The sequence below is a fragment of the Pipistrellus hanaki genome (genome assembly GCF_964339955.1).
Source record: "Pipistrellus hanaki genome assembly, chromosome: 4".
NCBI lineage: Eukaryota > Metazoa > Chordata > Mammalia > Chiroptera > Vespertilionidae > Pipistrellus > Pipistrellus hanaki.
This window is the reverse complement of record NC_140506.1, coordinates 31082275-31105107: the sequence shown is the minus strand read 5'-3', so window position 1 is coordinate 31105107 and position 22833 is coordinate 31082275. Positions and strand designations below refer to the sequence as shown.

At 41.5% G+C, this 22833-nt stretch overlaps 1 protein-coding gene across 9 annotated transcripts in view; it reads right to left on the bottom strand.

The window, feature by feature from the left end:
- MAST4 (microtubule associated serine/threonine kinase family member 4) overlaps positions 1–22833 on the bottom strand; it is a 508313-nt gene that overhangs the window by 243395 nt on the left and 242085 nt on the right. For all 9 annotated transcript variants that reach the window (XM_084880866.1, XM_084880860.1, XM_084880867.1 and 6 more), the window contains one exon: positions 3113–3144. In XM_084880866.1, coding sequence (XP_084736992.1) covers positions 3113–3144 — 32 coding nt within the window. The remainder of the gene's footprint in view (positions 1–3112; positions 3145–22833) is intronic.

The window sequence follows — 22833 nt, the reverse complement described above, 5'->3', positions numbered from 1 at the left end:
GAATGTGCTTTTAACTCTGCTCATCATTCTATTTGTGATACTTACATTCATTATACATATATTCTAGATCATTCATTCTGCCTGCTGTATAGTATTTCATTGTATAACTATATCTTGATCTATTTAAAGGATGCATAGATTCTGAGAGGCAGCTGAGAGGAAGGCTAGCAAAGAGTATGGCGAGTTCAGCTCCACTGAAAAAGAGAGGAAAAGTGTTGGAAGAATCTGGGATTAAGAGCCTTGGCAAATGGCTAAATTCCTCTGTGAAAGGAAGAAGAAGATGAGCTGGAATCCACCTTCCCCAGGGGCCAGGACAGAGATGGAATTTGTGGCCTTGAAGTTGGCAATGGGCTGGAAAAGCCTCTGGAAAACTGATCTGGGGTCACTTGATTATTTAGTAATATCTTGTCCAGAAAGTTAATTCCCTTGACTTCTCTGAACTGTTGCCCTCTGCACCATAATAAAAAAAAAGTTCAGAGTCATTGTCTTTTAAGTCATATATGAAGTAGGACAGACTTCAGATAGTTCTTGAGAAAATTATAATAAATTATAAACTAGTGAGGATCTGAATTACTTTTTTTCTTAAACAGAATATGGTTTGTTTTGTTGTTGTTTTTTTGTTTGTTTTTTAACTAAAGGTCCGAGATTCATGCACTGAGGGGGGAAGGTGGGGCAGGAGTCCCTCAGGCTGGCCTGAACTCTCTCACAGTCTTGGACCTGTCGGGGGATGTCCGCCTGCCGGCAGTAAAACATCAGACTCCCTGTCCAGGGCTCTCACAGTCTGGGGCTCTTGCAATCTGGGACCCCTCGCTCCTTGCCACCTGCCTGCAGCTGAGTCAGGAGAGGCTCTCACCACCCACCGCCACTGCGTGCTGGTTAGCTGTGAGGCTGGCTTCTGGCTGAGCAGCACTCATCCTGTGGGAGCACAATGACCACCAGGGGGCAGCTCCTGCGTTGAGCGTGCCTGCCCCCTGGTGGGCAGTGTGCATCATAGTGATCAGTCATTCCACTGTTTGGTCTATTTGCAATTAGGCTTTTATTATTTAGGATAGGATTAAAATTTTAAAAGCCTATTTTCTGTCTTTCATTTATAAAAATTTAAAATATACCTAAATATTATGTTTCTATGATTCTAGACATAAAATCATCTTTAAACTTACTTAAAATAATGTTTTTAATCTGATAAATGCATGTGTCTCATTAATGTAAATGCATTTTTAAAACATTATCTTTCAAAACATACAAATCAGAAGCTGCAGATACAACAAAAGCCCCTCGGAAGAGCACAGCCTGCCTGAAGGTGCACACCCTGACAGGTTCAGTCCCATCCCTGTGTAATCAGAGGCAACGAGGAAACCAGCACACTGTGCCACTGCTCACTGGTCCCACAGGAAGAAGACTCCTCGGCACATGAGGATCAAACGCCTATTCTTTCCGGGAGAAGGTGCTGAGAGATCTGAAAGCATTTGTGCAGCAAATAAATTGAGAAAGCCATCGCAGGTTTAATAATCAGGTACCATTATGTTGGCAAGCATCGATACCTAATAAAGTCACACTTGTGCCCTTCTATATTTGCTTTGTATTTAAACCATTGTAGCATTTATTTTTAAAAGTATTTTCTTTTCTCAAAGTCATAAAAGAATCTTGCATGAGAAGAGTAATTACTGGCATCTGTCTGGTGGTCACGGAAAACCTGAGAGACGGTAAGTCCCAGAACATCTATATCATACATCATTAATTCTTCGGGGGATATTTGGATTTAATTGAAAATTCAAAATAACATGCTTATTTATGGTTTGCTTCACTTAGAAGTATTAGTTTCTCTAATAATAAAAAGTGTAGATTTCTGTTGAGATATGTACTGTGCTTTATTCCCATTTTCTGACTGATAGATCAACTGATTTTTATTAGGAAGGGGATTTTAAATAGCTTAAATGTAATTCTAACTTTCTTTTATTAAGTAGTCAAAGCATAGACTCCAAACAAACCTAGGCCATCATTTTTTAATTTTTATTAAGATTCATATTCGCAAGTAGAGAAATTTAAATATTTTCTTTATATTCCACCCCCATCAACTAATGGCTATTAGTTAACATTAACAGAATTGAGACTTGCACAAATATTAAAAGAGATTTGGCCCTTAAACAGATACAGGGAATGTAATTTGCTATTTCACATTACCTTAATAGTTTATAGAAACATACTAATTCAGAAACAGGAAAAAAAAAGTGTGAGCTATTTATTAAAGGCTAAAAGGAAGACATATGCAAAGAAAAGGTTGAAAATCACTATGAAGAAATCAGGTCAAGGGTTATAAATCTGCTACTTAAATACAAAAGCCTTACATGGATCAGTTCATTAAGACCTAGATCTAACAGTAGGGAGCTCAGTTCATTCAAAGTCTTCCTTAATTCAAATGCAAACGGCATTATTTACTCTGCATGAAAGCCATAGTATAAAGAACAATCAGATTTCCAGATCATAATTTTTTTTTTTAAAACAACATATTTCTTTATTGATTTCAGAGAGGAAGGGAGAAGAGAGAGAGAAACATCAATGATGAGAGAGAATCATTGATCAGCTACCTCCTGCACACACCCCACTGGGGATGGAGCCTGCAACCCAGGCATGTGCCCTTGGCCTAAATCGAACCTGGGACCATTCAGTCCGCAGGCTGATGCTCTATCCATTGAGCCAAGCCTGCTAGGGCCAGATCATAATTCTTGATTTAGATCAATTTATACTATCTGCAGAGCAAATAATGTTTTTGCTTGTTTACATAGAATTTTAAAATTTAAATTAAGATTCTCCTAGGAATAAATATGCATTTTGGTTTACAATGCCACTAAGGAAAAAAAAAAAAAAAAAAAAAAAAACCCTGAAAACTTTTAAGTTAACTTGAAATCACTAATATTGAACATTTATAAAGAAACACACTTTCTGGTTTTTCCTAATTTGGTTGATTATCATTCATTTTCCATTTGCCACTGAAAATCTAACAAGTCAGAGAATAATCATTTTACAAACTGTATCTCCCTCCCACACTCCTACACGCCTCCCTCCCCCCACCCCCCCGCCCCCCCCAAAAAAGGAACAGAATTGTGCTACTTACAAACTTCCTCTCCTGGGAAGACTTAGCTCCTTCTGCAACAGAAAAAAAAACACAAAGATATATATTAGAAGTTACATTCCCTCGAACCACTATGACAGGAAATGGATAACAAGAAATGCATTGTCCTTCCTTGTGCGTATTTTGGCATTTGGTACTCATAAGAAATTTTAATGTCATAATTTTATTCTGGATCCCTCTTTATATTGTTTTTTTTTATCTTTGTGGTCAAGATACAAACACTGTTTACCTAAATTCCAGAGGAGGAGACACCACTCTTCACAAAGCAATGACAGTAAAATAATGAGTTGAATTACCTGGCCCTATAATTGAGCATAAGGAAAATCTGAGGAACCAAAGGCCTTATCCAAAGAAAAAACAGACATAAGGAGAAAAAGTCCTGCGAGATTATCTATAATAATAAAAGCGTAATATGCAAATCGATGGAAAAGTCCAACAGTGGAAGGACCTTCTGGATGACATTCGGATGAAGCCTGGGCTGTGAGGGCCAGCGAGGCAGCCAAAGCCCACTCTTGTGGATGAAAAGAATAGTTAAGTCAGATGATTTGTCCCCAACAGAAACAGACTCACGGCAAAATATTGTGCATACCCAAGATTACACTTTATTTTTAAGAATAAATCAAAAGACTTCTTTCTGGTGCTATTTTTTAAACAAATGGAAATTATGGCTTAGGATATTCGAAAGTAGGTTAATGAACCTCTAAAAACCTAACTAGACAGCAACACCAATTAACAGAGCACTTCCTAGCTTTAAAAGGGTGCTCTTACACTTATCTCTAATTAAGACCATTATGAACCTAACTACAGAGGGGCTGTGGGAAAACAACAACAACAAGCAAACAAGCCAAGCAAACAAACACACACAACAACAAGCAAACAAGCCAAGCAAACAAACACACACAACAACAAGCAAACAAGCCAAGCAAACAAACACACGTGAGCTACAGAAGTAGCTCCACCCATTAGTGAAGCTTTCAAATCCGGGGTACGCACGAATGATCACCTGATCACCTATTAAAGAATAGGAAGCAAGGAGTCATTGGACTATCTAAATCAGGGGTCCTCAAACTTTTTAAAGTGGGGGCCAGATCACGGTTCCTCAGAGAGCTGGAGGGCCAGACTATATGAACTACTAATTCCTACTGTAACACCTCGGCTGCGCTCACTGCCCAAAAAACCTGGCGGGCCGGATCAGACTCCTCTGCGGGCCGCATGTGGCCCGCGGGCCGTAGTTTGAAGACCCCTGATCTAAATTCAAAAAGGGCACACTATAAATTCTAAAGACTAGGCTAATTTGGTTTTCCATTCCCATCACTATAATTTATTTATTTTTTTGTCTTCCAGGAGTTCAAAGCATTATCTTTTAAAAAGTGTTTCCCCCTCAACTTCAAACTCACCCTTCCTTCCCCTTATCTCTATGGGCTCCTTCAATGCCTGCCAGTACAGTGGCCTGAGATCGCACTTCTGGACAGTGCAGCTTGAGGGTCGCAGGCTGGAGGGGAGGATACTGCTTTAGATATTATGACAGACTTATTAAGTGGCAAATGTGTTTTGACACAGGATTATAATGATGGTATCACTGTTTAACTGCAAGAAGAAACAATCAACAATTTTAGGAACAGAGTATCTTTCTCCTTCTTCCAATAGCAAACTTGCCTTTTCCAAGGTCCGTAGGGGTCAGTGGTGAAATGCTTTTTTTTTTCCTTTTTCTTTTTTTTCTGTTTTGTTTGGCTTTATTGCTTAAGCCTTGATTAGCCCCATGAAATTATAGTGTTTGCTGAACTCGGGTCCCTGATTCTGAAACGTAAATATACCTTCACTGACTAAAGCCCCTGACGATGACAGCTTTCCTCCGGAAGAGCAATGGGAATGGAAAACCAGTGAGGAACTTTCTACATGTGCATCTTTGGCTGTGACAAGGCCTGAGTGATTAGTTTTGTATTCAGATTTAAAAAAAGAAATGACAGGACTTCCTAGAGGTACTTGTTCACCGGACTGTTCCTTGTGGAAAAGGATTAGAGACCCACTGCCCAGCAAGGTGCCAAGAGGTCCAATAAGGAAACGCACCCTGTCCAGTAAGTGGACTAAGTCTTACTGGATTCAGCAGCATTAACAGAAGAGGAAGCGTACCTGAGATGTTAGCATTAATAACAGAAAGAAATGTCAGACGCCCCTTCAGCTTTATTTGCACACAGATCACTGTAAAAGGGAAAGGGCCAAATGAGTGGTCCCAAAGAGTGGGATCAATCATATTCCACCAAATGACTCCAGCATCCGCTGGTTGCTGTGCTGTGGGAGGGTAAAAAACGCTGAAACATCAAGATAAGGGATAAACACCGGCTCTGTTTTTAATCAGTCTTTCGAGCAGGTCCAGAATTATGAGTTCTAAACAAGAAGAAAGGTCACGGCGTGCAGCCCAGCACCGCGGCTCCGCGGGACGGCGGCGGGGCTCGGCGATGAGGCGCAAGGACATTCAGTAGGCCGCTGTCAGCTGACCTGGAGCTTCCAAGCTAACGGAGCTGGAGGAGCTAATCCACCTGACGGCTTGAATGTCAGGCTTGGGACTGGAAACTCAATTTGGTAGCAAATTGGAATCAGATGTGATGGTAATAAAGTGAGAGAAATGACTGCGCTGTGGCCAAGACCTTGTGAGCAGGAGCTGCGGACGGCTGCAAATACCAGGCGGGCGAAGCAATTGAAGGCAGGGCGAGGAGTGCGGCGGCCCCGATACATGGGGACCCCATGCTGATAAGGTCTGTACCACTCAATCTAAGTGAGCAGCATCAAGGCATTTACTGCCCAGGTCCCTGTGGTACTCGGTGTGTGTGTCCTTGTTTATATCATGATAAGGCCACTCACAAATACCTAGTTATATCAACACGTGGTATTGGTCACAGTCATAAACCAGAGTTTGTGCGTATATATTTGAAATAAAAATTTAGCATCAGGTGAACATTAGAGGCACTAGGGATAAAGGATTGTACTGGCTATAAAATACTAGCGTCGTGTGGAAAGGCCTGGAGCAGAGGTCTTTTAAAAATATGCAGCAGTCTATGTTGTTCACCATTTCCCCTAGATGAGTGAGATCAACATAGACTGATGAACAAGAACAGACCCAGAGATAAGGAGCCATGGGTAAGACTGTTGGACCTCAAAGGGAGGGTGGGGGTAAAAGGGAGAGATCCACCAAAGGATTTATGTGCCTAATCAGTAGTCAAGGACAATAGGGGGGTGGGGGAATGAGTGGAGGGGAAGGCATGGGGGGTTGAGGAAAAATATGTGATACCTCAATCAATATAGAAATTTAAAAAATAAAAAAATAAAAATATACAGCACTATGAAGGGCGGAAGGTCAGTGATGGTCCCCATTATTCATTATGACAGAATCTGGCAGAACTGGCATTATGCTCAACCTCAAGAGTAAGGTAATGGCAACGCTCATGGCTTGGACAAAGGAATTGGTTCAAAGATGGCAGGGGATTCAATCTGGGAAAACAAGATGCAAAACAACGTTTGCTCATGATTCCTGGGAAAGAACTCCCTTTCCTTTCCCAAGAGAACTAGCAGGAAAGAAGGGGCATCATTCATCCTAGGAATCTAATGGCCACGACCTGACAAACGTGAAAGGTGGCATAAAAAAAAGACAGAAACTGGGGGTTGGCTGATATCTTTGAGACAATGGTTCTAGCCTTGCCTATTACCTGGATAGCTCAGTTACACCAGCCAATCAAGTCCCCTTATTGTTTACAGCCGTTTAGCTTGTGTTTCCTTGGGATTCAAATATCCCTAAGTGACACAATACTTGAGCCTCTGCTTTATTAAGCGTCATCTGGGAGTTGGCTACGCAGCCTCAGGTGTGGGTGAGGAGAGGGGCATTCAGACGTGGGCACAAATGTGGCAATGTCAGGTGGAGTGAAACCGTACACAGCTCTTGGGAAAACAGGAATGGCTGGGACGGGGGAGAAAGTTAACACCACCAGGTTTATAATGAGTATGGATGCAGGGTCAAGGCCAAGTCATAGAAGGTTTTTGGAAGGGTTTGTCTTTATTCTATGGACAATAGGGAACTCCTGGGACACTTTAAACTGGAGAAAACATGGCCACATAAGCATGTTCAAGGACATCACTCTGGCATCAGGGTGTCCAAGGGCTCACTGGGAACAAATGGGAAAGGAATTGGGGGCTTAATCCACTGTCCAGGGTTCAGGACCGAGTGCCAAAACCAAAGAAACAGGCAGTGGGGAGGGTGGGGAGGGGCAAATTCAAAAGACAAATGTGTGCACAGAATCTACAGGAGAAGAGCAGGAATGCTTAACTTCTGGAGCTAAAGGCAAGGCGTGCCATGCAGAGATTAGGGAAGAGGGGGCATCCTAAAGCATTGGGGCCTTCCGGAAGTGAAACAATGGAAATCAGAATGTAAATGACGGGATGGCAAAAACCACTGAAGTTAGCTCAGTGATGGACAGGAACACGAGATCGAGATGCAAAATGAAGGTGAGAGCAAAGGTTGCCCTTCCAGGTCTTCCTTGCGTGGAAGTTAAATGCCAAACCCCTTTCCCACTCTGAATCTTGACACAAATGGTGGAAGTTGTTTTTCTTTACTAAATTCATCGGCCTTCATGAGCTGAACAGCAGTACCTAACATTTCCTGCGGAGTGACATACATTATCTTATTTCATCTTCACTATTATCTCCACTTTAGGAACTGAGGCGAAAGCAGGTTAAGCAGCTTACACAAGGTCACGGAGCTGGGTAAATGGCTTAGCTTGTCCTTGAATCCACATCAGCCTTAGTGCTGGGCAGTTTAATTACTTTTCATCACCAAGTAAGACCTGGTGTGTCTGTCCCGTGGACTCCCCGCACGAAGGGCACCGAGCTGCATTCATAGTTGATAACATGCTGGCTGGCAAGCACTCTCAAGAAGGAGGGATACAAAAGATCTTTGCAGCTCTTCCTAAGCAAATTTCACACCTAAATTATTTTTATAGACTCTGATTTTACTTGAAGCAAAGCCTTGCAAATACATTACTTTTAACACAGGCCTTTTAAAGGAGAAAAGCGTAACAAGTCAAATAATCAGCTAACCCCAAAGTAAATGAGCAAACGAAACAAGCTTCCTTTCCAGTCAATTACTGTGGTTTTTGATGCTTCCTAACATGTCATACCCTGGACGTCAAGAAATTAAGCTTGGGAATGAGATATTTATATACCTACTGCCTTCCAACTCAGTATTCTATCAGGGATATCTGCCTCCTAAGTCAAAAGTTGCCATGTTTCCCTGCACGGTTTGCCAAATAACAACTAGAACATCTATAATAATAAAAGCATAATATGCAAATCAACCAAATGGTTGAACAGCTGAACAACCTTCTGGATGAAGCCAGGGCTTCAAGGGCTGAGGCAGCTAAGGCTGTGAAGGCCTACTCTTGCACGAATTTCGTGCATCGGGCCTCTATTATATTAATAACATCCCCAGTTTACTTAGTGCCTATTACATACTAAGGGAAATGCATGTATTCCCTCCAAGTTGTTAGCTTCCACCTCACAGTCACATTGTATTTTCTGTGCGAATTTTGTGCTCAAAGAACAGAAGAACTATTTCTTTCAGGCACACATATGTCATTTTTGAAATTAAGGAAACTAGTTTTGATGAAATTAGGAAGCCACAGTGCTTCACAACAAATGAAGCTAAACAAGACCAAACAAACATGACACTAAATAAAATAAATAAATAATAAAAATAAATTCCTATTTAAGCCAATTGTATACTTCACAGTGCCCCATGCACAAAACCTAGATTCAGACCTACCTATAGTCCAATCTTAGCTAACGCTGAAAGTGCCCCTGAATACTTCCCTTAACTTCTCGGCTTCCTACATCACAAGATGAGGCTATTACAAGTTATGTCAAGAAGTGTTGAGAAGATTCATGAAAACCCAGGGCCTACATTTAAACAGGGGAGCAGCACCCCAGATCTCTCTCACAGTAGGAGAGACACCTGAGAGCACAAGGGAGCGCTCTGGTAGAGAGCAGTTGGGTGGCATCACAGAGCAAGTGCCCAGGTCCCGCCCTCCTCTCTCAGGGCAGAAACAACTGGAAGATTCAAAACAAACAAGGCTCCGGTGAAACCATGCACCATTCCTCATCAGCAGGAAAATTCCTCGAGTAGAAGGAGATCAAACACCGATGCTAGCTACTTAGAATTTTAATCATCTTTAAGGCAGTGCCCATTTAGAGGTCCTTTAGGACTATAAAATTAAGGTCACCATGGACAAGTTGTGTGATTTTCTTCCTTCCCTTAGAAGAGAGACGTGAAGAAGGCTCTTGATAAATATGCGTATCAGCCCTACCACTTAGCTGTGTTTCTCGTTGCTCGGGAAAGCCTGTGACCTACAGTGAGCTCAGATAACAAGGCAACACTACACAGCTGTGCCCCACAAGGCTCCGCAATTTCTCCAGTCCTTCCATCCATTACCAGCAAATTACAGTAAATTCAAAATATTGATCTGCACACCCCTATATGGGAAGAAAGTTGCCATTGACTTTTATTGCTTATCGTGGGTACAATTCCTAAGGATCAATAAAAGCTACAATGTTCATAAGCTTCTAAAAAGCTAGTTAATATAGGGGATATGAGACACCTCTTAGGATCACTATAAATCTATAAGATTCTGCAACAGCACAGCGGCAAACTTCTTCAATGTCCGAAAGCCTTATTTGAGTTTAGAATTGTCTCATTACCCAGGAAAATGCCCTTGGAAAGAAGTAAACATCAATGACTGGGAATAAAAATTAAGCAACTAGAAAGAACCCTACTCAACCAATTTTCACTGTTAACTTTCAGTTCCTGGTATTTTCACACCAAAATCACTGTCCAATCCAGAGTCCAGCATTTAAGAGTTGTAAAAAAAAAAAAAAAAAGTTGTAATCACTTTTAAGTGTATGCCTTAATGCAGGTTTACATGAGTTTTCTTGTCAGTGGTTTCAATGAAAACCAGTTTGCCCATAAACAATATTTCAATCACCCCAATTTAAAAAATCAATATCCTTTTATGAACCAATTTTTAAAAATCAGATAATTCAAAGGTTCCATTAAAATAACAGACAATCTTAATACAAAAAAAAGAAAGAGGCTTTTTATAGAGCCAGGCAAGAGAATTGGATGAGACTATTTGACCAGAGAAAGTGCATTTATTCAGCTGAGATTAATCATTTTTATTTACTAAGGACACCTCGTAGTTTAGCAGTCACTTTTCTGAAAGCCCATTTTAGTACAGAAATTTACAGACAAATCAGCTCTAGGGAGCTCTTGAAATGCTGTATGCAGCTAATACCCACAAGTCCGCTTTTGCCCGACCATTCTTCTCCATCTAAATGCAAAAGACGACACTTAAAATGTATATAATAAAATGTATGAGGGCGATGGAAGATTAATGGCACCCATATTCAAATAATCAATAATGTAACTTAAGCCTTTAATGGTAGTGAAATTTATTGTGAAGAGGTCACAGAATAAAATAAACAATTGGCTTGTACAGGATCTATTTTATTTAGTAATAATAGGTTCTATTTGTGAAAGGGTAGGCTATCTGACTTTGTATAAAGTATTTCTTCCACAGTTCTCTTTGAAATAGCATCGTCAGCCGAACGTGTGCTGGCTGGCACTGGCAACACCAAGACTGAAGAACCCAGGTTTGGGAGGCTCCCCTGCCCCCTACTCCACACCGTCCCTCCATCACCTGTGCAGACAGGAGCTGCCCTGGCCGCGGCCACAGCGTCAAAAATCAGCCTTGCTCTAGGAAGCCCCGGGCACCGTGCTACACATTTTCTCCCACAGGACTTATTTCAGCCTTCCCCGACCCTGCAATTACAGGAAGGCTTAGCACCATTTTTTTTTTTTCTGCTGCAGAAACCGAATCTTGGACAAATCGGCTGTGATTTGCTCAAGGTCAGGGGCCTCACCTTCAGCACGGCAAAGACCAAAGTAGCCTTGATGACAGTATTCCATACCAGACCAACCTGGACACTCAACCAACAGAAATTTTTAAGTGGCAAATAATAAATCCTTAGTTATTTAAGCTCTATTAGTTTAAGCTGCTGAAAGTTTTGTTATTTGCAGCGAAAGACATTTCTGATACTCTCCAAACATTGTGCTGAGCGGAGCAAGTCAGCTTTGGGGCAGCGTCTCCCAAGGCGCACACCCCAGGGCAGCGAGACGGCCCTGGTGCCATCAGCTCTCAGCGCTGGCAGGGCTGGTGGCCCAAAGAAAATGGCCACATGCTCCTTAAATTAGGATTGGCTTCGTGGAGGAACAAAAGCCTTGGACGCATTGATTATAGATCTGCCAGTGTGGTTCCTTTTTCCAAAATAGATTTGGGAGAGCTGCACAGTGCGTGGTAATAACTTCGAAGTTAAACAACGAGACTTCAAACTTAATGACATCACATTTGTGGTCGTTAATTAGCAGAAGATATTATAACTCGGCGAAGTTTTAGATTTTTTTTTTTAATTGCTTTTTCCCAAAGACTAAATTCTGTTCTCACTGCAAATACAGAATTCTCCCAGTCAACATGACCCCTGGTGATACTTTTTGATCGCGAGGACTACAACAAGGGTGGACATTTACATTTGAGACCTACGAACTTTTTGATAAGAGGGCCTCTTATCTTTGTTAACTAAAAAAATAAGTTAACAAGCAGGAAAATTCCCCCCTAAAAATATGGGAATGCTCCCACCTGTAATTCAGGGGTGAACTTAGGTCTCCACTTTGGTTTTCGGTTCTTTTTTTGAAAAATAAAAGGCACACCGGGCCTTATGGTACTGACAAGATTACTGTGTTTCACAGAAGCTATGTGTCCTCACACTGAATTACACTGGATTACCTTGGAAACCTGAAATTGATAGTTGAGTCTGGAATCACTGCCTATAGAATATAAGTTAAAAAAAAAGACAAAAGAAAAAAAAAAAAAAAAGACCTGACTATACTATACTATAAAATAGTATGAACAAAGAGGGAAAATCAACTTCGGAACATTGAAGAATACAGTCTTAGGCAGCCTAAACCATTTTTCAAAGCCACACTCCAGACAAGCTGATGAGTTTTTGCTAACGCTTTTAAATGGTTCTGTTGCTTTAAATGCTAGTTTGAAAAGATAAATGGAATTACGCTGAATTAAATTATATATCAATCAGAATAAAAACAGTAACTAAGTAAAACAGACTTCTAAAGAATTATGTCTTCTTTATTTAGATATAATCGACATATAACATTGTACAAGTTTCAGGTGTACAACGTAATGATATGACTCATGTATATTGCAATATGATTGCCACTGTAGCATAAGTAACACCTCTATTGTGTCACGTAATTACCTTTTCTTCCAGGAGTGGGGACAATTAAGACCTAGTCTCTTAGCAAGCTTAATGTTTATAATACAGGTTTGGGATCTATAATCACTGTGCTGTGAATTCGATTTCCGGGACTTATTTATCTTCTAGTCACAGGTATATTCCCTTCAACAACCCTCTCCCAGTCCCCCAACTCACTCCTGGAGACCGTCATTCCTCTAGTTGTTTTTTTCAAGTTCAATTATTTTAGATCCCACATACCAGAGATATATGTCTCTTTTATCTAAATATAAAAATCCAATGTACTATACGCTAGCTCAGTGGTCGGCGAACTCTTTAGTCAATAGAGCCAAATATCAACAGTATAACAATTGAAATTTCTTTTGAGAGCCAAACTTTTTAAACTTAAACTATATAGGTAGGTACATTGTTATTAACTTAATTAGGGTACTCCTTCAATCGCACTGTACGTGCGCGCCTGCACATGGTATTTTGTGGAAGAGCCACACTCAAGGGGCCAAAAAGCCTCAAGTGGCTTTCGAGTCTCAGTTTGCCAACCACTGCGCTAGCTAACTGAATTAAGTTGCTAACTTTGGCCCACCAATGAACTGAACGCATTGAGGGGGCAGAGCCACAAGGAGGCCACCAAGCACAGGGGCCTAGAAGGAGACTGGCTTACGAGTATGGCCCCGAGCAAATTACTTACCCTCCTGGGGCTTTCTGCCCTCACTGGAAATTACAGATAGGAAGAGCTCACAGTTTTGATGTGGATTAAATAATACACATAAAGTGTCTAGAAAAGTGACTGGCACACATTGAGCACCCTAATATCAGGTTATTATCCTATCTTAAATATTCATGCACAAATCTGACATCGCAACCCTGGAGTCTTACAATTTGAAAGTATAATATAAAGTGTTCATCTCCATAATAGGCAGTTATGCTGATGTACCTCCGGTGCACCAAAAGACAGATGAAAACTGATAATATGTTTAAATATTCTCTAAGCCAACTTGAGTGAAAGCTTAGGGAATCTACCCTGGAGTTTCTTATTTGTACGCTCAGGTGCTTTTTAAATGAGCTCTGCTACTTAAAAAACTAAGCCAAAATAGTTGACCTGGGCAGTTGTAATTGCCTTTCATCAAGCACGGTGTCCATCTCAATGAAAAACACACTTCTTAAAAAGCCAGATTCCATTTTTATCTACACACATGCTAACCAAGCGGGCATATGTCCCCAGCACGCTGTAGTATGTACTATTATATAAGCAGGCCCTTCTTATCTCGTGTAGTTTTCATTGTATCTACAGGAGAGAAAGTATTTCTTTCTATGACCAGGAATAACGCTAGATGTGTTATCTACTGTGTTTGCATTCTGTATTTTTCTCAGTCCACCTTTCATCAATAAATAACAGTGCTGCTTTAACTAAAAAGTGTGGAAAATTCTGATTGAATTTTCCACTTCAAAGTACACAAAATCATTTCATCTAACATGCTGTGTTAGAAAATCTATGCCCCATTCTGACCTCCTGTTGCAGACTATTCAAGTATTGGTGATGCACCGTATCACACTGCATGGCTGGCAAAGTCCAGTAAACATATTGACTGAGAAATGTTTTTTAAAAAACGCTATTCCACACAGATCCCAGCCTCTGCCAAAAAAAAAAAAAAATGTTTGCATTCTGTCTGTGTGAGAGCATGACAGAACTCCAGGAGCAATTCCCACGATAACTTGCATAACTCCCCATCCAAGCAGGAGTATGCAGGGCTGGGGGCAGGGAGGCGGGGGGCAGTGAAAGAGGGAGGGCCCAGCCAGGTTCTGCCCCAATATATGCTCAGAGGTATGTGAGAGAAGATATTAGTTACTAACCTTGTCCTTCCTTTAACCTATTTGCAAGGTAAAACAAAATTTAGCAGAAGAGATTACCACCACTAGTGAGGAGGCACAACTCAGCCGGCAGGCAAGGAACACAGGGAGGAAAGGTAATGTATTGATTGACCTTTCCTCCTAACCGCAGTCCAGGCAGCGAGCTGTCTTTTTTCATTTGCAGGGAAATGACAGCTGACCTAGCTTATTTTCCGGGGCCAGCAAACCAGGATAGCCCTTGGATGAGTTAGGCAGCCAAGACAGGCGTACACGTGCAATGGCATCACACTCTAACATCGCGTGGTTCTGAGTAGGAGACCCTAGGCCAGAATACTGTAGCCTGATGGGTTAGGGCTCCTTCTTCCTCCAAAAACTCAAGCTTCCTTATGGGAAAGCAGTGGGAAGGTGTTTCCTAGGTTTCCGAATGTCAGGATGAACTATGCATCTTCCCTGAAATAAAGAGCAACAGGGTCCACTTAACTCCACATTTCCTAAAGAACTTTGTCACTGGTTATTATCTGGCAGGAAAAACTTAAAGTTCCCAGGAAAATGTTTTGTATTCGACGTTTCAGGAACACCTAGTTAAACAGAGCTCAGAAAACTTACTTAGTGTAAGATTTCTCCGAGATTTTTACAATTATTAGCATTTTTAAAAATATATATATTTATTTTATTGATTTCAGAGAGGAAGGGAGAAAGAGATGAGAAAGAATCATTGATCAGCTGCCTCCGGCATGCCCCCTAATGGGGATCGAAACCACAATTTGGGCATGCGCCCTGACTGGGAATCTAACTGTGACTTCCTGGTTCATAGGTTGACACTCAACCACTGAGCCATGTCAGTGGGGCATTATCAGCATTTTGTTTAACAGGAGCAACAGGCACGATATGCAGTATTCCCCCAATGGATGAGACCATAGAACATCCCTCAGGCACACACACAAAATAAGCGATGAGAGACAGATGTGGGTTTAACTAAGCCTTTATTTTAGTACAATGATAGGATGACCTCAAAAAAAGCAAACAGCAAACTATTTCCATGCACTTCACCAGTGACTGCCCTCAGTAACTTTGAATTTCACAGTCCGGTATTGCACTCTGATGAAAGAGGTAGGCACCCTACACTGTAATTCAATCAAGTAGCCCCAGCATACCTTGCACTGCACGACAAATCCAAGAGAACACTGAAATTGAGGACTACCAGCAAATTCCTGTGTGTCCCAGTGATCCAATCCACAGAGAAACGAGCACAGAGCATACACGCACATGACTAGCATGCCACACAGGCCTGCCATTCATGAGAAAGATAACCCCAGGAAGTAAGGGCTGTTAGCATGCCCCTGTGTTTATAACTGGCAGAATAACAGAGCCGGGTCCCTATTTATCAATGGCCAAGGCTTATCTTTGTTCTCTTTTCCCTATTGGCAAACTTCCTGATCTCCTTGGACAAATTTCCTATGTCTGAGACCTCTGCTTCCACTAAGGATGCAGACAAGCACAAAAGACCGCTTCTCTGGACAACATGAATGGAGAGATAAAGGAAAACAAGAAATGTTACCGGTTTGTCTGGCTCCTCCCAACCCTCCATGCTGGTTCCCTTTCCTCCTGCCTCTCCACCAGGTGGAAAACTGACTGTGGGCCTTTCTTCCTTTCAAAAGTGTATCACTTACTGCAATTTTCCTTTTCCAGGTGTACTGATGACCTTAGCTTTTGAAATGATTTTTTAAACTATGATTATATAGCTTACCCAGCTTGTTTTTATTGTTATGATAATGGTATTGGTTCTACATCCTAAGTGAAAGGGGAAGTCCAGAAATAGGAGGCTTTGCTTTTTCGTGTGCCTATAATTTTGAGTACAAGCCAAACATTTTGGATAGAAGCCCAATAGAAACTGAGGTAAATAATAGCTCCAGAGGAAGGGGTGTCTCTCCTATATGACAGCACTTGAATAGGGTACTGAGTCATGCTGCTCGCTACCTGAATGAGGTGCTAAGTCATGCGCTCTCTACTTAAGCTGGGTCTAAATATTCTTTACGACTTATGATCAAGAAAAGAAATAGGCAATACACGCAGATGCAGAGTTACCATTATCATCATCAAAGACTCAAAAATAATTATGCTAGCGAAACCGGTTTGGCTCAGTGGTAGAGCGTCGATCTGCGGACTGAAAGGTCCCAGGTTCGATTCCGGTCAAGGGCATGTACCTTGGTTGCAGGCACATCCCCCGTAGTGGGTGTGTAAGAGGCAGTTGGTTGATGTTTCTCTCTCATCGACGTTTCTAGCTCTCTATCTCTCTCCCTTTCTCCTCTCTGTAAAATATCAATAAAATATATATTTTTTTAAATAATAATAATAAAAATAATTATGCTAAATGATATAGTGGCAAACACATATGATGGCATGAATGAAGACATGGGAAACTTCAGTGGAGAGGTAGAAACTTTAATAATAGTAAGGAACAAAAGTGGAACACTGGACTGAAAGATACCAGAATGAAATGGACTTAGCAGCTGACTGAGCAAAGTTTAACTTAAAATGATAGAAATTATCAAAACAAATCAGCAAAAGAATAAAGCTAACAACAAAAACAAAACAAGAAGAATGTCTAGCCAAAACCGGTTTTGTTCAGTGGATAGAGCATCGGTCTGTGGACTGAAGGGTCCCAGGTTCAATTCCGGTCAAGGGCATGTACATTGGTTGTAGGCACATCCCCAGTAAAGGGTGTGCAGGAGGCAGCTGGTCGATGTTTCTCTCTCATCGATGTTTCTAGATCTCTATCCCTTTCCCTTCCTCTCTGTAAAAAAATCAACAAAATATATTTTAAATAAACAAAAAGAATGTCTAGGCCATGTAGGATAACATCAAACTGCCTACTGCAGGTATAAATGGAGTCCCAGAAGGAGGGGAGAGAAAATGAGGTAGAAAATATAGCTGAATAGATAACAGTCAAGGATTTCCCAAAAAAGTAAAGAAGGGTATCAACCCACATATGCACAAGGCTCAGTGTATCCTGAGCAGAATAAACAGCAAGAAACCATGCTTGGGCACATCATAGTCAAATCTCTTTTCAGGCAGGAAGTAGGTAAATGTGTATGAAGTAATGGGAGGAAGGAACCTATAAAAAATTAACAAGAGCCCTGCTGGTGTGGCTCAGTGAGCACCAACCCATGAACCAAGGGGTCACTGGTTTGATTCCCAGCCAGGGAACATGCCTAATGCGGGTTCAATCCCCAGGAGAGTGTGTGCAGGAGACAGCCAATCAATGTTTCCCTCTCAACAATGTTTCCACCTATCTCTCTCCCTTCCTCGTATATATATATTTTTAAAAGTTAATGTGCAAACTATGTTAAAACAAGCTATGGAGTTAGCAAGATACTCAAGCCAGGTACAGAAAGCACCATGGTCTCTGAGCATGGCCAACCAATGTGTCTGAGCTAATCAGGTCACACTCCTCACGTGCTGTTGGAAACAAAATCCTTCCAAATCCCTATTAAAAGCCACAGAATCCCCAGGCAAGATAACACCTGCCTGGCTAAATGTCTCAATTACTTTTCTAGAGTTGCTGGTTATGTTTTATTTTTATTTTTTTTATTTTTGCCTGAGGAGGAGAGAGATATACGGGCAAACAGGACCCAGAAGTCCTTGAAGGCAAAGGAATAATTTCCGTAATTCTTCATAAATCTAGAGCCAAATTGAGTAACCTGTACTTAACCCAGTCTGTGATCTTTTCACCTCTAAATTTAAAAGATTTCCTATACCCTTCCTCCAAATAAATTGCTAATCTCATCTTGGCCAATTGCTTGTTACTCAAGTCTTTGGCAAGCACAACTCTCTGATGACTCTGAGAAAAGTCAACAAATGTAACTCCCCAGCTTTCCAAAGCCCTTGGGAAAAAGTAATCCACATAAGGACGACAGAGGTAGTGCTGTACCAAGTCACCTATGTGAATTAATCTTGACTAGCTGGGAAAAGGGGGTGCTGGGAAGAAAACTACTGCAAAAATCTGTTAGGAAAGAGAAACAGGCCAAACTAGTTTTTTTCTCCTTAATGGTTTAGGTCACAACATTCAGATGAATTTAAAGAAAAAACTCCAGCAACCAAAATATTAAAAGCCATAATGATTGTGATCTTTATACTTGTTCTTTATCTCACCAGTATTTTGAAACCAAATTATACCCTTTTCTTAAAAACAAAGGAGGAAAAAAAAAACCCCACATATCATTTTACTAAATAATAAATCAGGATGTTGGAAAGCCATAACAGGAAAACATAAAACTTTGAAGACAAACGAGAGAAATTTAAAACATTCTAAATATTGCTACAAGGATCATGAAGGGGTCTGGTGCTGCTAATGCTGTCCTTACGTTATTTTTTATTGGTGAGTACATGGGTATAGTCCATGTGTGAAAACACATTGGTATCTGCACTTTCTAAATATGTGTTACTCTTACAGAAACAGTTTGTGTCTCAGGTCTGCAGGACAGTATCTGTATATATGTTATCAGTCAATAAAAAGATGTTCACTAGTATAAAGAGATGAGGGAGACTGCTACCCTCAACTTTACCTCTAAATACTAAACCCCACAGTGCCTGGCCACCAAATGGATGTGTGTACGGAGGTCTGTGCTCATTGTGACATGCCATTGAGTCAGTCCGACTCCTGGGAACCCTATGGACAAGTGATGTCTACAATATCTTGTCTTCAGGCTCCTGTAGACATAGGCCTATAGCTCTTTTATGGAGTCAGCCATCCCCAGGATCTCCTCTCTCCTTGATGTTTTATGTTTTCCCTGCATTGCTCTCTTTTCCTAGGAATCCTGTCTTCTCCTGATGTGTCCAAATTAGAACAGCTTTGCCCTAGCCGGTTTGGCTCACTGGATAGAGTGTCAGCCTGCCGACTGAAGGGTCTCAGGTTCGAGTCCTGTCAAGGGCATGTACCTTGGTTGTGGGCACAACTCCAGTAGGGGGTGTGCAGGAGGCAGCTGAATCGATATTTCTCTCATTGATGTTTCTAACTCTCTTATCACTCTATCTTCCTCTTTTTAAAAAAAATCAATTAAAAGTATTTAAAAAAAAAAAAAAAAGTAGGACAGCTTTGGTTTTGTCATTTTTGCCTCCAGCAATGTTCCAGGCTTCATTTGCTCTAGGACCCCACCTGCTATTGAACTGAATTCCAAAAGGACATGTCTCAGTCTTGTAATTCTGAATGTTTTAGTATTGTGTTTATATCAGACTTTACTGATAGCATCATGGAAAATAAATTAGAGTCCACTTTCCCGAAAATTACTTGTGTGTGTCTGAGCGATAATAGGCTGAAAATAATTGAGGTGTTGTTCTCTGTTCATTTTTCGATCGAACTGCTTGGGATCTGGAATTCTGTTAAAGACAAGAGACAAGAAGTCCTGTAAATTGGGAAAGACACGTGTAGAAACATCCAGGAGATCAGACACTTTCCCGACAGCTTTGCAACATGACGTAGGTCCCCAGTGATGTGGAGTCAGTGGCATGAGAGTCATACCTGGATCCCAGGATGTCTTTGGCACTTGAGGCTGAAAGAACTTCCCCTTGGGTATAGTGGTCGCCTTCCTTTTGAACCTTGGGACATCCTGCACTGTATAGGGCATCCCTAGGAAAGAGGCTGATCCCTGGTAGGTTAGGTAGGAAGTTAGACAGGAGTGGCTGGGGTGGGGCCTGCCCAGGGGCCCTGACAGGGGTCAGCCCATTACCTTCAGATAGCCTCTCAATGGGCAGTCCAGCAGCCAGAAGCCCACCAGTGGGCAGGTTCTGAGCCAGCTGTTTCCTGGCACAATCTCAGAGGAAAAGAACATGGCCTCAATGTGATCTTACTAGGGTCCTGGGCTAATTATAATAACATTTGCATTGCAGTTTTGACCTCCTCAGTTAGGACCCCACTCCTCCACCCCCGGGTGTTTTTTTCCTACATGCATTATGGGTAAGGGCAAAAGAAATATAGCTATATAACTTTTATTTTAATATATTTTTTATTGATTTTTTTTACAGAGAAGGTAGAGGGATAGAGAGCTAGAAACATCGATGAGAGAGAAACATCGATCAGCTGCCTCCTGCACACCTCCCACCACCGGGGATGTGCCCACAACCAAGGTACATGCCCTTGACCAGAATCAAACCTGGGACCTTTCAGTCCACAGGCCGAAGCTCTATCCACTGAGCCAAACCAGTTTCGGCTAACTCTTTTCTGTCAATCATCCCATATGGACATGAAGAAGGGAACTGATCATTTGAAATGTGGGAAAACTTTATCCTTGTGGTGTGCATTGTCACAGCTTTCTCCTGCCCACAGGCACCCCTGGCCTCTAGAGGTGCTGTCCAAAAGAGTTAAAGAAGGACCAGAGGAGAAATGAAAATGTGATCCATCTGCCCAGGGCAAGGTGTTCCTTACAATCCAACCATGTAGGTGTTTATCTACTCGTTTACTTTTGTCTATCACAGGCCTCAAACTCAATCTGCTTTATCTATGACAACAAGAAGTTGCCTTAAACTCATTGAAATCTGCTTCCCTTCATGAGCAGTCTGTTGCCCTCTGTACATTATTATAACCCAAAGTTTACTTACTAACATACTTTTCCACTCCCATGGCCTTTCCCTGCTTCCCAGCAACCTTTCTAAATGTGCCTGATGGATAGTCAGCTCTTTGGATGAGCTCCTAGAAAAAGTAAATTGCATGCTGTGTATGTATTTTTCATTGACATTAAAGGTATGGTACCAGATAATTCTTTTTTCTTTTTTTCTTTTTTAACCTGTTTTCACACAGCAACGGTGTTTCAGGCTTCATCCATATTACTGTGTGTCCTTCAGGTTGTTGCTTCTAATTGCTGGGTGTTATGTGACAGCAACCACCCTATTTTCCCCATCACTCTCTCAACTGTCTACGCCCACAGCATCCTCAAACTTTCTGACACAACAATGCGGCAGGAACAAGCTGTCTCCTTGGACAGAGGCCACCTTTCGGGTGGGGACTGCTGGGTCGTAGAGCAGACTACGTCTGATTTAACTTAAGTCCTGCCACTTTATTGCCCCCCAAAAGCTATTACTCTGTGGGATGGCTGCACCAGGCCATTTAATTACAACAACATCCTTAATGAGGTAGATAGTGTCATCCGCCCACTGTACTGATGAGGACACAGGAGACTTTCCCCGGGCACAGAGCGAGGATGCGGAGTTAGGAAGCAGGTTTGCGTGACCTCCAGGCCCACAGAGGCTCCACTATTGGGGGTCAGTGCCTGACACAAGCTTACCTTCCACATCCACTTCAGGTCACATTCCCTCCATTCTGATTTTGCAGATACCTTTGCCACACACATTCTAGGACGTTCCTGCCCACACTCACGCTGCTTAAAACGCCTGGCCCTGTTTTCAAGGCCCAGATGAAAACCTGGCAGCTCCAGGAAGCCTCTTCCAACAGCCACTCGCAGATCTCCCTTGGCTCCAAATCAACCCGTAACCATACACTACTGTTACCATACAATTCACTACCATCGCTGCTTTCTTCCTCTGCTGATTACATCACATTCCTGAAGATAGAACCAAATCCTGCCAGTTATATTCCTCCATGCCTAACCCATGGCTGAAAGTGCGTTAGACAATCAAAAACAAGTTGAACTGTACAGACATATAACAATGCAGACATTCTCTCTCAAAGATCATCTGGTCCTGAACTCTTCACTTACAACATGGAAGAACAAAAATACCCTGGGACATTTGAAGAATGACAACCTAATAACTATGTGGAAAACAATCACAACTTAAAGGATAGCCACAATTTGGTACTCGTTAACTGCCCGGCTGAGCAGTAAAAACTATTCGTGGTTCATCTCATGTGTTCCTCAAAACAAGCTGATGAGATAGATATTTTCTTCTTCCCCATTTTTCAGATGAGGAAACAGAGGCTTTCTCAGGGTGAGTAAGTAATTGGCCCAAAGTCACAGCTAATAAGTTTCAGATAGGAGATTCATGCCGATTTTCACTGGGACCAAAGGTAATTGGTAGATAGATGGCTGATGTAAAAACAAACAAAAACGGTAAGCAGCTTCAAAATTTTCTAATAGAAATGGATGGCTCTGAGAAGTCTTTGTAAAAAGAATAAAAAAGTTTACATAGTACAACATCTAAGTGACTTAAATACTCCCAGAATAATTATGGCAACCAGTCTTCCCAACCAACCCCTCCCCATCTTTAAATATAGTAACGAGTAGTACATCCTCCAAAATGGAAGAAATTATTCTTTAACACTTGAAATTCCTGGGACTAGGAATGTGTTAATTACCATCCAGAAACTCACTGCATAACAAGGCTCAAAAATGTAGTTATTTTGAAGCCTATCCCCTTCGTGCTTAAAAATCAACCTATTTTCTTTGGCTTTTACGGACAGAAACACAATTCCAGGATTTCATTGCCTTTATTCTACATCATCTTTGCAGCTATGAACTCAGGTCAATGCAGCTTCTGGT